Below are 13,243 nucleotides of genomic sequence, written 5' to 3' on the forward strand. Positions count from 1 at the left end.
TATTCTTTTTACCTAAGAGAACACCTGTCTGGGATCTCCAGGTTCTCCAGTGCAACTCTCTATGATCAACATTTGCCAGACGCTGATCACAAAATCATGCTGGGCGACCTATAAGCACCTAGAGAAATGTCTTCTCTAGGAACTTCGAGGTTTTCCAACACAACTGTATGGCCAACATGTGGCAGAGCTGCACTGGAAGACCTAGAGATCCCTAGAGAGACAGTATTAATCAAACCCACAAAGAATCAAATCCACAAAATTCAAAGCCACAAATGTGGAAGGCCAATTGTATATGACTGAGAAAACTCAGTATTTTTGAGAGGTGTTCACTTCTAAAGGGAAACATTAAGACCCAGATAATGTTTACAGATAGGCAGAGTAACATAGTAAAGTTTCTGTCAAGAGGCTGAAGAAGCCTCCTTCAAAGCACTGTTCACTGGTGATCATCTATCCCTTAAATCTATTTCCCTTACATTTTGTGGGAGGACAGAAGAATGACTAATTCAAGCAAGGGAAGGAGAGAAGATGGAATATACATGCAATTAAAAATTTGAGATTTTTTCCCCTCTCCTAACTAGTAACTATATCTGGAATTTGTTTAAATTTTAAAACATATATAGATATACAAGACAAATACATCCTACATTATTTGCCACCTTGACTCCCATATATGAAAGTTCAAGTCTAGTTCTTCAAGAGAGTTCAGTGCTCACTTATGTCACTGATAACTTACCACATATATCAAGACTTTCAGGTAGCATGATTTCCTGTGCCTGGAAAAAAATGCTGCAGTGAATGACTATAGAAGAAAGCTTTTGCTCACTGAAAGACAAATGGGAGATATTTTTTTAAAGAATCATAGGCATTATAATATCATCTTAGTCCCTTTCAGCTCCCCCTGAAACATGCAACATTTCATTTTGTTGTCCAAGAAGTGTGCAAGTGCTTAAACTTTTCCCCAAATCTAGCAACTGAATTCCTCACTGCAGCAAATGCCCTCCATTTCATCTCTATTAAAGACAAACACAGGGGCTGTGTAATTTGCTTTATTATAAAATGCAGCAATTCTTATAAAAACAATAATATCAAACACACATTATAAAAATGACAGCAGTAAAAAATCAACAGAAAAAAGAAGTCTCCCTTGCATTGGGATACTTGATTTTGCCAGCCTGAGCCAATGCCCATTCTACATGTCCACCATTTATATGAAGAGATCCTCATGGCAACCTACAGCTCTGAGGAAGAGTCATATTTCCCTATCTTTTTTTTTTTTTTAAGGCTTGGAGTCTCTTAACGCAATTTGATCTCAAAACAAATGCAGTTGATGTTCTGACAGTCCGGGGGCTGGTAGGTGCAGGCACAGTCACAGAGAGGACACAAGCGAGGAAAGGAGCATGTCCCTGGCTCCCAGCCCTGTTGGAAAGAAAGGAATACATACATGGTTAACCTGCGCTATCACTTGTATCATTATCTATCAAGATCCTTCAACAGATTGGGAACAACAGATCACTAATACAAGACTACTGAAACGTGGGAGATAAATATTTTTTAAAATAAATAAAAATAGATGGATATGAGCAGTTCTGAAGGTAGGTCTGAATATGGAGGTCACGTTCCTTCATGATTTCTGTGTAGTGGGTGTGTGAAAAGAATGCCCCTGCTCTAGAACACCTTCTGCAGGTCTTCCTTCTCTGTCTTCCCACTTCCATTTCTGACCCATCTGATCCCTCCCTCTTTTTCTTCACTGTTCTAGATTATTTTGATTAAGACAGGATTTTAGATCGATTTTTAAAAAATACGTATTGCTGTTTTAAAGAGTCTCCTTGCCTGAAACAACTCAGGTAACTTGTGATCTCATCAGTGGGACCTCATAATTCCTAATGTACAACATGCTGGCTTTCATTATTCATGCAGGAAGAATTTGAACCTCCCAGAAGGGGAAGAAAATCAATTCCCAGTTTTTGCTTTGAAGAGAGCTCAATCTTCTCTGTTTTTTCAAAGTGCATTTTCTTCCTAGCCATGCCTGACCAACTGCTCTCCAACCCAGAAACTAACTCATTTCTCAGTCACTCTCTACTGTCTCAGGGCTGCCATCCAATTGAAGATATTGTGCAGCCCAGTCCTGTGTGTGTTCTGCTCTGTTGTGTTCAATTAATGCTTGCTCCTGTCAAAGTGCATACAAGAGTGCCACTTTAGTGCATCAGTTAAAACCCATACAATTGGTCTATTAGTGAGTTGATTAAGTTTCACAACTGTGCTTATCCTAAAAACAACTGCTTTGGGGTCAAAATCCCTTTTTGTTTTTAAGATGATCACAAATGTATTGCAACAGGCATGACCATGGAAGAGGTATTCTCTCCTGAGAGAAAAGGGCCTCTTCTAAGACAGGGATTCAATGTCACATTACAGCCCTTAGTAAATAGTCACAGAAGTTTGCAATATCTGATTTCTTCCAAGGCCAACTTCTGTATTAACTGGAGTAGGGAATCTATTCCCAAGAAAGAAGTCTATCTGAGAAGCATCCGTTACTGCACCATCTAATTGCTTCTCAGATAGTGAAAATCTATAATAAAGTTTGTGTCTCTTGGCAACATGCCAAATAGAACTGTTTCCAAAGCCAAATCTAACATCATTGTGTCTGGATTTTATTTCTTCGATGTATACTGTATCTCACTTTTCTCCTGCCAAGGGACCCAGGCCAACTTACAAAATTTAAAATAAAAGTTTAGCTAAAAAGATACTATTATAAACACTGGTTCTGTTAAAAACACATAGTTAAAACATATTAAAATTATAATTAAAAACATACAAAATAAAAACAGAAACACACCTCTCTGCAAAATGATTAAAATCAGTCAAAGACCTGCCTAAATAAAAAGTTCTTAAGCAGTTGGCAGAAAGAGAGCAGGGAGGAGGTTAACTGAACTTCCTGTAAGAGAGAGTGCTATAGTCATTGAAAGGATTCTCTCCTATGTCCTCACTAACTGCATCTATGATGGTGGTGGGACCCTTGGGCAGCTCATATGAGGGAAACACGTTTAAAAATGTCCCCATTGAGACATGGGAGATATGGTTGGAGAAAAGGGGGATACAGTTAGATAAACAGTCTAGATAGTGTAGGATTTTAAAGGTCATAACCAGCCCATTGAATTCTGGTCAGAAATAGACCAGCTGCCAGTGAAGCTGTTTCAGCATGAGACTTACATGGTTAACCTGCACTGTCACTTGTATCAATATCTATAAACAACTTTGAACAGATTAGGAATAATATGTCAATGACATTTCATTACCTGTTAGCACACCCTGCCTACCTGGTGCCATATTTTTGGGTCCCTACATTTCATATCTTATATCTGGAGACAGCATGTTTTTGAGAGATTGATGACCTTTCAGGAATACTGTACAGTACTAGGTCAGATTCCCAAGATCAAAAGAGCGTGTCCCAAGACATGGGTGCATTCAGGTAATGGAACAATCAAATCTAGATGGGTGTGTTACATCCTCCCAGCCAAACTTCCCTGTCCATCCATCCTAGGAATATCTGATCTAATCACTGTTTTTGTAACTTCAAAATGAAAGCCATCAACCAGTCTGGAATCCGACTGTTGATTCCTGGGAAAGGACATCTAGTCTTTGTTACTTACCAAGATAGCCCACTGCGTGGGACTAGATTTTAGGTATAAATCTTGGTCCCAGGAACCTAGCCTCTGTGCACACAGCCAACGTACAACTCTGTGCTCTATGTTCTGGGTTGCTCTCAGACCTCCCATTCTGAACCACTCCAGCTTTCTTGGCATGCTCACAGTATGCATACATTTGTCCCAGGCTGCCCTCCATGTATGCACCTGTGATACCCTCAGACCTCCTAGTTTTAGACACCCCAGCACTCATCAGACAGGTAATTGTCACTCCCCTGCAAATCCATCAAACTCTGCTATCCAGTTTCCATATTTCTATTTCACTTAGCTCTGAATGGTGTGCAATGTGAACTGCTATTGTGTGTGATTGCATTTTGCATATTTTCTAAATAAAAACCTCTTAATTCACCCCAAAACCTGGCATTCTCTTCGGTTATTACTGGTATAAACAGGTGGAAATGGTGCTAAGGTTACTCAGCCTCTTGCTAAGCTAATTTCCACAACAGTTAAAGTAACATTGTCATAATAGATGGGGACCCTTCTAGTCTGCCACCTTTCTATGGGTAATAAACCTTGTAACCAGTCCATGTCAGTAGCTAGCCTGCAACATTTTGGACCCACTGGAGTTTCTGAACAGTTTCCAAAGGCAGACCCATGTAAAGTGTGTTACATTAATCCAAATGGAATCTAATTAAGGCATGTGTCACCACAGCCAGATCTGACTTATCAAGGAACAGGAACAGCTACCACATTAGTTTAACTCTGCAAACACATTCCTGGTCACCACTGAAATATGAGCTGACAGGCTCGCATCTGAGTCCATGTTGGGGTGTGAGTATAATAGCAAAAAATGACAGCAGAGGTTTGAGGAAATTTAACAAAACTTTACTTAACAGAAGTCTCAAAAACTGAAGCAAAACAGAACAATAGCACAGTACAAAATCTTGATTCAGCAGCATGCATACATTACCATGAGGGCAGCATGGAGAGCAGGATTCAATGAATGCTCCCAAGACCCAGTAGACCCACAAGGCAATTATACCTTTCTAATTAGTTAATGCAATCACCTGGTCTACTTAGCTCATTACCATGGTCTACACCTGTCTGCTCACTAGATTCTCATCCAGTCACAACTTAGTACCTGGACAGTCCAAGAGTATGTCCAAGCTATGAACCTGAGATTTCAGGAAAAGTGTAACTCCATCCAGCTCAGACTCAATCACATAAAAGCTTCCAGTAAGCTGTTGCTACTCCAGAACAGTGCTACTCAAAGTGGTGGTCTGTGAACCAATATCAGTCCACAACGTTCTGGTTGGTGGCCCACAACAATTTCCAGGAATGAAAAATGCTATAATAAATGGGCTGCGCCCCTTATACACTGAAGGAAAATGCTGTTGGTCCACCACATGAGCAGCCTAAGAAGCACCTCTTTAGAAAATTAAGATGGAATTCTACCTGCAAAATCTCTCTTGTTTTCCTTAGTCCCTCTATTCTTTCAACCCCACTACTCCACAAAAAGATCAGAAACCTTTCCACTAGATCCAGTGGGGATGAAGGCTGATCATTGCCACTCTCCACATTTTCATCTACTAAAGCATGGAATCCCTTTCCACATGAGACAGTAGTATAGTTTGTTGAACCTCTGGAACCCTGGCCACTGATACTTCCAAACAACCAGTCCAGTGGTACATCTACATACAGATGCTGCATTTCCCCACTTGACATAGTATATAAATAAAAACATTTTGTTTATTTAGTGTGCATATTTTCACTTGCAAATACATGTACAGTATATTGATATTTTAATATATTATAAGGAAATAATACTATTCAAATTAGAACAGTTTTATGTAAGTAAATTCAATATTTAACTCAACACATGTGTAAATTTTACACATAAAAAGATTTGGAAAGAGGAAGAGGAGAAAGGATGAGAGCCTTCAAATCTCCCCCCCCCCCCCCCCCCAAAACTCTTCTGCTTCTCCTGGAGGTCCTGCCCCACTGTTTGAGAACCACTGAACTAGTCAGTTAGGCTGGGGAGAAAACACAGAACAGAGAGACTCACATTTGTGCAGGAACAGCAACGATCCAGACAGCGGGCTGGAGAGGGCAGCACACAGTCACATGACTCTGCACAAGCCATACAACATTCACACATGTTTGGCCAAGTCCTCTTTTCACAAGAACAGCAATTGGCACAAAGACCTCTGGCCTAGGAAACAAGAAGAAAAGAAACACCCAACTTGGTTCACCCAACTTGGTGTTTGAGTGGGAAAGCATTTGCATCTCTACTCTCTCCTATTTATGCAAACATTCATGCTTTATTTCTTGGACTGAAATGCTGCAGGTAATCCAGATTTGCCAGGTCAGCAACAATGGATGGTGGCTCATGCAATCTGACAATGGAAAATTGGGAGTTGAAATGTGTTTTCTTCCACATACTTTGGGGACTATCATGTAATACTGTCATTTTCTGCAAAGGAGGGGACTGTCCTAAACATTAGCAAGGTAAATTTAGCACCCCTTTGCACATGCTCTCTAATGAACTATAACACCATTATATGCTGCTATACTTAAGGGAACACCATTACTGTAACATACTATGGGAATCATAGATCTAATATTGTTTGTTGTTGTTGTTGTTATTAACTGCCTTTTGAGGTGGCTTCAACTCATGGCGTCCATGTTGCTGAGACATCTCCAAGACTCCCTGTCTTCCACCTCTCTGCTCGTATATCATTCCACATCAAAATCCCCCAGAGCTTGGAAAAGTTATCTTTTTGTAGTGTAACTCCCAGAATTTTCCAGCCAGCCACCAAGGATGGTTAGGGGATTTGGGGAGCTTCAGTCCCAAAAGTATATTTTCCAAGTTCTGAAACGATTCAATACTTTTTGCTCTTTTAAACTGTCTCCATCCAATCCCCGAGTTACCAGAAGACACTGACGGAGGACCAGAACCAGGGCAAGGAGTAGCAGGTAGGAGCCAACAACCAAGAAAACGATGGCAGGGAGGGGCAGGAACAAAGTGGCAGCAAAAGGGAGGTCTGGTGGAGGGTTCAACGATGGAGTCTGTAAGGCAAACAAAAGCCAAAGGGGAAGGGGATAATTCAGAGTGGAGAGTAGTAGGAAAGGGTATAAAATTACATGAATGGAGAGGCGGGATATATATAAATTATTATTATTATTATTATTATTATTATTATTACATTAAAGTCCAGTCTCTAACATTATGCAGCACAGCAATTAAATACCACAGAAATGGAAAGAGGATGTTTCAGCAAGGACAGGAAGCACATTCTTCAGCTATGTAGCATCTCTAAAAGAGAAATTAAGGGAAATACTGGAGGTATCAGTCCAATAATGCCACAGATCCCTTATTGGTTCCCTGTTCTTGTTGACTGATGATAACACCTCATCTGTAATACTTCAAAGTAATGTTGAAGGTAAGGCATTACCAGCCTTCCTTTTCTTTGATCTCCATACAGCAACACATTATTCAATCCAATTCCTGTCTTCATTGAAAGAATCACCATCAATTCTGCTCCCACATGGCAAGGGCTGGAAACATTTGAAATGGAACAACTGGTCTTTAAACAGCTAGTGCACAGTACCCCAACCAAGACAAATCAGCCTTACACTACATTCTGCAATCTTGCTGAATATGTTTCAGAACTGGTCCTTAAAATACTTGTTACAGATATTTAGTGCTAGGCTTCAGATAACTCTAGGACTCATATTTGGGGGGGGGGGGGGAAGTCACCAGAATCTTTGTACTTGATCACACAGCTTGAAATCCAGTTTGTTCCCTATAGCCAGGCTGGAGAGAAGCATTGGGACAGCTTGTCTGCAAAGAAAGAGAAGGAATACTGATGCACAGTGGGTGCCCTACTTTACAAGCGGGGAAACTATGACCCATGGGCCACATGCCAGCCTCTTTTCAAAACCAGGAAAGTTACCCGGGCTGCACTGGCAGCATTTTGTGTATGATAATATCCAGATGCAGTCCGAATTAGGATTTAAATGGGCAAAGGTAAACTTTTTTTAACTGTGTGCTAAACTCCATAGTGGACTGTTCCCATTTTCATCCACCCTAATTGCCAATAATGACCCCACAAAGCCACTGGGGATCATGAGGATGAGTTCACTATGCTCCCCCAAAGGTTTCAGATTTAGTCTACTTACTGCCATTCCTCAGTTCCTGAACTAGGCTTCAGCCCCTGGAGGCTCCATGGATGTCAAAATACCTGGAGGAAGAGAGGAGTAATTTCAAGTTACTACTGACCAAAATTCTATCCCTTTCTGCAGTTAACAGATCAATCTGTCCTAAAGGAACCAACAGTCTGCTAAATTAAACAAAAACGCCTTGACTTACTCATTAATAGTTAAGCCCCATCAGCACTTTCCTATGTGTAAACTCAAGTGCTACCGATTCTAAAGAACTCTCAACTATACTAAAGCTAGTTAAAACTTAAGGTCCCAAAGCTCTTTGACTATAACTCTCATTAACATTCAGGATTCATTTTCAACTTAGCTGAGCACTTCTCTTTGGCGGTTCTTCCCCTATAATTCCCTTCCTCAGACCCTGGACTTTTCTACTCCTATTTAATGAATACCAACAGAGATTCTTCAAAGGCATAGCCATGTCAGTCTGTAAAGCCAGTATGTAGAGAGATTTGGTAGCATCTTTGACACTAACTGAAAGAAGTTGGCAGCATGAGCTTTCCTAGACTTCAGCCTACTTCCTCAGGTGCATCTAAAACGTGTTTTGCATCTCAGAAGTGCCACATCTTTACATCCAAACGAAATCCTTCTCCTTCCACTCCACCGTCAAAGTTCCCTCTTCCCCCCCTTCCCTCCTGATATATTTGCGTCCACACTGGAGAAATAACCCGGTTTGACACCGTTTTGACTCTTTGTCTGGCTGTTTGCTATGGAATTCCGGGAGATGGAGTTTGTTGTGGGGCACAACAAACTCCAACTCCCAGAATTCCATAGCAAACAGCCAGACAAATTAAAGCAGTGCCAAACCGGGTTATTTCTCCAGTGTGGACGCAGTCCCTCTCATTCTCTCTCTGTGTCTCGTCCTCTCACCGCTGAACCATGAAGGAAAAGAATATATATATATATATATATAGACACCGCTTTCAACAACTTCGTGATGTAAACAAAAACGACGCGGTTGCCTTGACAACTGGCCCGCACCAGCTCCCGGAATGACGCATGCAAACCGGAAGTGGTGCTACCGAAAGCCCGCTTTTGAATCTCACCTTTACGCACGCTCCACTTTCTTGCTTTTGGCTTCCGACGAAAATGCGGCGCCGGCACAGGAAGTGACGTCACCGACGACGGAGCCCATCTTAGAGACCGCTTTTAGCCGCACTGGCTCAACGCTAAGGGGATTTCTGGTTCACGCCGGAAATGCGGCGCTCGCACCGGAAGTGACGTCACTTGACGGAGTCCGTCTTGGAACGTTCCATTTGCATAATAGAAGGGGGAATGAAACGCAATCTAAATCCGAACCACACTGCGGAAATAATCCAGTTTGAGAGCGCTTTAAACGCCCTGGCTCAATGATAAGGAATTCTGGGAAATGTAGTTTTGTGAGGTATTTAGCCTTCTGTATCAGAGAGCTCTTGTACCATAATGAACTACAGTTCCCAGGATTCCCTAGCACTGAGCTAGGGCAGTTAAAGCGGTCTCAAACTGGATTATGTCTGCGGTGTGTTTTGGCCCATAGACTACACTCCCGCCTCGCCGGCATCGACGACTGTTAGTCAATAATTCTCGGTATCTGAATGCAATGTGTTTCTCTTCCTTTAAACTGTAACCCTGAATAGTTATTTTTCCTTTGTCCTTCCCTCAGTCCGAAATAAAATGGAAACATTTCGTGAAGCAAATCTACCCAGCAACAAGCTCATCAACTCGATTGATTGGGTCTTTGTCCCAACCAATCACAGTCCGAGTTGTGAAGGGCAGGAGACGCGCCGCTGAACGAGATTCCGCGCATGCGCACTGTACTTATCAGTCCTAAATAACCCTTACAAATTGGCGCATGCGCACCGTGGATTGCAAAGAATACACTGATTGAGAGAATTGTATTTTTTTTTTTAATTCTTAGGATGCATCGGCACGATCATGGTTCCATCCATCCTTAAGAATCTTGGGATTTGTAGTTTTGGGGAGGCACCCGCACTCTTTGGTAGAGAAGGCTAAAGCCCTTATAAAACTACAACTCCCAGGATGCCATGGGATGGAGCTACAGCGCTTAAAGGGGCGCAGTGTGGAAGCAGCCAAAGTGGTGCAATGGGTTGAGTGATGGACCAGGACTCAACTGGGTGACCTTGGGCGAGTCACACTCTCTCAGCCTCCTCAGGTGAAGGCAATGGCAAAAAACCCTCTGAAGAAACTTGCCCAGTTTCAGGGTGGCCAGGAGTCGGCAACGACTTGAAGGCATCCACAAGAACCACAAGGCGCACCCATAATTGTTGAAACATAGTGTGAACAATGTATCTGCATCCACACTGGAGAAGTAATCCGGTTTGACAGCGCTTTAATGGCCTGAGGCTCAAGGCTATGGGGTTCTGGGAGTTGTAGTTTGTGGCGCCCCTCCCAGAGCGGAGCGCATGCGTAGAATGCCTCGGCTGCTCTCTCGCTGTTGCCGTGGCAACCACAAACTCGGTCCAAGGATGGCGGAAGGGTACGGCCGCTGGGGGGCGCCCTCGCCTGCCTCATTCGGGGAAGGAGAGGGAGAGAGGCGGGCGGCTGGCGGTTAAGAGCGCGCCACGCCAGTAATATTTACCTCAGCGATTGCAATCCCTTCAGGGCTTTCTCTCTCCTTAATTGGACCGTTGGCGGGAGAAGGAGGCAGATATGGCTTATTTATTCAAAGGGAGATGCAGATAGAGCTGAAGGGAGATAATTTTGTGTGTACATACAGCCATGAAATTGATCCTGAGAGTCACACTCTCTCAGCCTCAGAGGAAGGCAGCAGTGGCCAACCTCCTCTGAAGAAACCCACTTGGCCATGAAGCCCAGTGGGTTATATTACTATTATTATTATTATTATTATTATTATTATTATTATTATTATTATCCTTTATTTATATAGCACTGTAAATTTTAGGCAAGTCACACTCCCTCAGCCTCAGAGGAAGGCAATTGCAAACCTCTGAAGAAACCCACTTGGCCATAAAGACCCAATGGGAGACCTAGGGCAAGTCACACTCTCTCAGCCTCAGGGGAAACCTCCTCTGAACAAATCTGGGCCAAGAAAACAGGTTCGCCCTAACAGTTTGGAAACGGTTTGAAGGCACACAACAACAATCTGAATTAAAATCTCTCTACAAAGTACACAGCGTTTTCCAAACCAAGCAGAATATTCTGTTTGCCATTAGGCATACAAAAAGCTTTTTGATTTGCCGCTTTGATATTTGACTTCATACTCTTCCTGTGCCTCACTAAAATACACTCAGCCCTCCACATCTGCGGCTTTGACTTTAGCGGATTTTATTAATATGTCCTCTAGGAATATCTAGGTCCTCCAGCGCAACTCTAGATGCCTAGAGAGAACACTCCACTAGGCCTTTGTAGTTACTCCAGGGCAATTCTATGGTCAAAATCTGGCAGACATTGGCCACAGAGTTGCCCTGGAGGACCCTAGAGATTCCTAGAGAGGTGTTCTCTCAAGTAAAAACTCCAGTTCCCAGAATTCCATAGTATTGAGCCACGGCACTTAAAGCAGCGTCAAAGTGGATTAGTTCTGCCATACGGATGCAGCCTCTGTCCCTTATTAAAGAACTTTCTTGCCATTTAATTTTGTTGAAATATACAATTGTTACAAATCTACCACACAATTAAGTGTACTAAACTGCTTCCACAATGAATTGTTTTATTTAACAAAATACTAAATACAACATTTTTCTTATTAATTAATTAGTTGCCGGTGAGGCTTTCTGGATATGTTAAACGCAATTGTGTTTCCGGTGCGCTGCTTGCGATAGTTTTGATTGTTTTTAAAGTTATGCTTTTCCTTTCTGTAAATGTTATAATCTGGTTTGAGGGCTTTAGTAAATAAGAAGATAGAAATTATCTAAATCGATAAATATTCAAGGCTATTTTAACATTGTGATTCAGTATAGAACTAATATCTTAAATACAAAATTAGGAATATCTTAAATACATCATCAGTTTATATTATAGATCCGCACAAACCTAAATGCCTTACAAACACATAACCGACCTTTCTTAGAATAGGAGCTCTTTTTGCCACGCCCTAAACTACTTTGGAAAACTCACTTGAGGTGATTGCTTTCCAAGGACCCATCCGTTCTAGGGCCACAACCATCTACAATTCCCAGAATTCCACAGCTTTGAGCCATCATGGCAGTTAAGGTGGTGTCGAACCAGATTATTTCTGCAGTGCGGATGCAGCCTAATAAGAGACATAAATCCAAACCTGGTGGGTATACAGGAATGATAAGACTTCTCTAGAAAAAAGGTGGGAATCGTATGGCCCTCCAGAGGTTGCTGGACTGCAGCTCCCAGCAGCCCTAGCCAACATAGCCAAGAGAGGAATGCTGGGAATTGCAATCCAACAGCATCTGCAAGGCCACAGAGTTCCCATTTCTGCTGTAAGAGAGTGACAAGACTGGTTGCATCTACAATGGAGAAATAACCTGGATGCAGCCACGAGTTGCAACTTTCCCTGTAATATTGTGTAAGAACTGAAGAATAAATTGTGGCAGTGCTTCCCACCGAATTTCTTTGCAATTCCCATTTCCTGTCCTTTCCTATCAACTGAAGTAAATTGCAAACAGATATAAATAAAGCAAAGCTTTAAAAGGCTAGGAAAAACAAAAACAAAAAATGGCTAGTAAATCAAGAGCCCGCTCTAGAAGATACAAACACCAGAAGTTTTTAGATCACTCCTGGTTGTGTGACTTCGGCTTTGGCCCACTGTAGAGGAATTGGCTTGAAGACGATGGGGTCTTCTCTTGCATAACGGTGGCTACTGGCTTCCATGTCAGTCGGGTGGTGAAGCAACTCCAGGGTTTTAATGTACAGTGGGCCCTCCACATTGGCTGGGTTTAGCAGTGTAGGACCCCCATGAAAGTAAAAGAAATGCAAATAAAAAGCCACACTTTTTTTTACCTGAGAGAACTTCTCTCTAGGAATCACTAGTCCAGCACAACTATATGGCCAACATCCAGCAGAGGTTGACCATAGAATTGCAATGGAGGACCTACAAATGCCTAGGGAAGTGTTTTCTCTGGGAATCTCTAGCTCCTCCAGTGTGACTCTATGGTAAACGTCTGGCAGAGTTGCGCTGGAGGACCTAAAGATTCCTGTTGTTGTTGTTGTTAACTGCCCTCAAGCCAATCTTGACCCATGGAGACCCTGTGGATGAGACATCTCCATGACTCCCTGGCCTCTACTCTCTTCTTAGAGTCCATCCATCTTGCATGTGGCCTTCCTCTCTTTTTACTTCCCTCTACCTTTCCTAGCATTATTGTTTTTCTAATGAGTCCTCCCTTCTCATGATGTGCCCGAAGTACAGCAGCCGCAGTTTCGTCATCTTGGGCTTCCAGGGAGATCTCTGACTT

The 13,243-nt window shown here is 42.3% G+C and overlaps 1 protein-coding gene across 5 annotated transcripts; it reads right to left on the bottom strand.

The window, feature by feature from the left end:
- Positions 1-1,032: 1,032 nt before the first annotated feature.
- On the bottom strand, positions 1,033-9,190 carry LOC121932776 (uncharaterized LOC112694756 homolog). 5 transcript variants are annotated; one of them, XM_042471750.1, is made up of 6 exons: positions 8,909-9,190; positions 7,824-7,885; positions 7,416-7,485; positions 6,531-6,710; positions 5,707-5,853; positions 1,033-1,416 (listed from the first exon to the last, which is right to left on the bottom strand). In XM_042471750.1, exons 3-6 carry the CDS (start codon positions 7,470-7,472, stop codon positions 1,294-1,296), a joined length of 507 nt encoding a protein of 168 aa, XP_042327684.1. In that variant the 5' UTR covers positions 7,473-7,485; positions 7,824-7,885; positions 8,909-9,190; the 3' UTR covers positions 1,033-1,293. The 5 variants fall into 5 exon arrangements, with proteins under 5 accessions (XP_042327684.1, XP_042327686.1, XP_042327685.1 ...); XM_042471752.1 differs by having other exon boundaries at positions 6,573-6,710; positions 8,909-9,178; XM_042471751.1 differs by lacking the exon at positions 8,909-9,190 and adding an exon at positions 8,733-8,749.
- Between the last annotated feature and the right edge of the window lie 4,053 nt (positions 9,191-13,243).

This window comes from Sceloporus undulatus, chromosome 6 (assembly GCF_019175285.1).
Source record: "Sceloporus undulatus isolate JIND9_A2432 ecotype Alabama chromosome 6, SceUnd_v1.1, whole genome shotgun sequence".
Lineage (NCBI taxonomy): Eukaryota > Metazoa > Chordata > Lepidosauria > Squamata > Phrynosomatidae > Sceloporus > Sceloporus undulatus.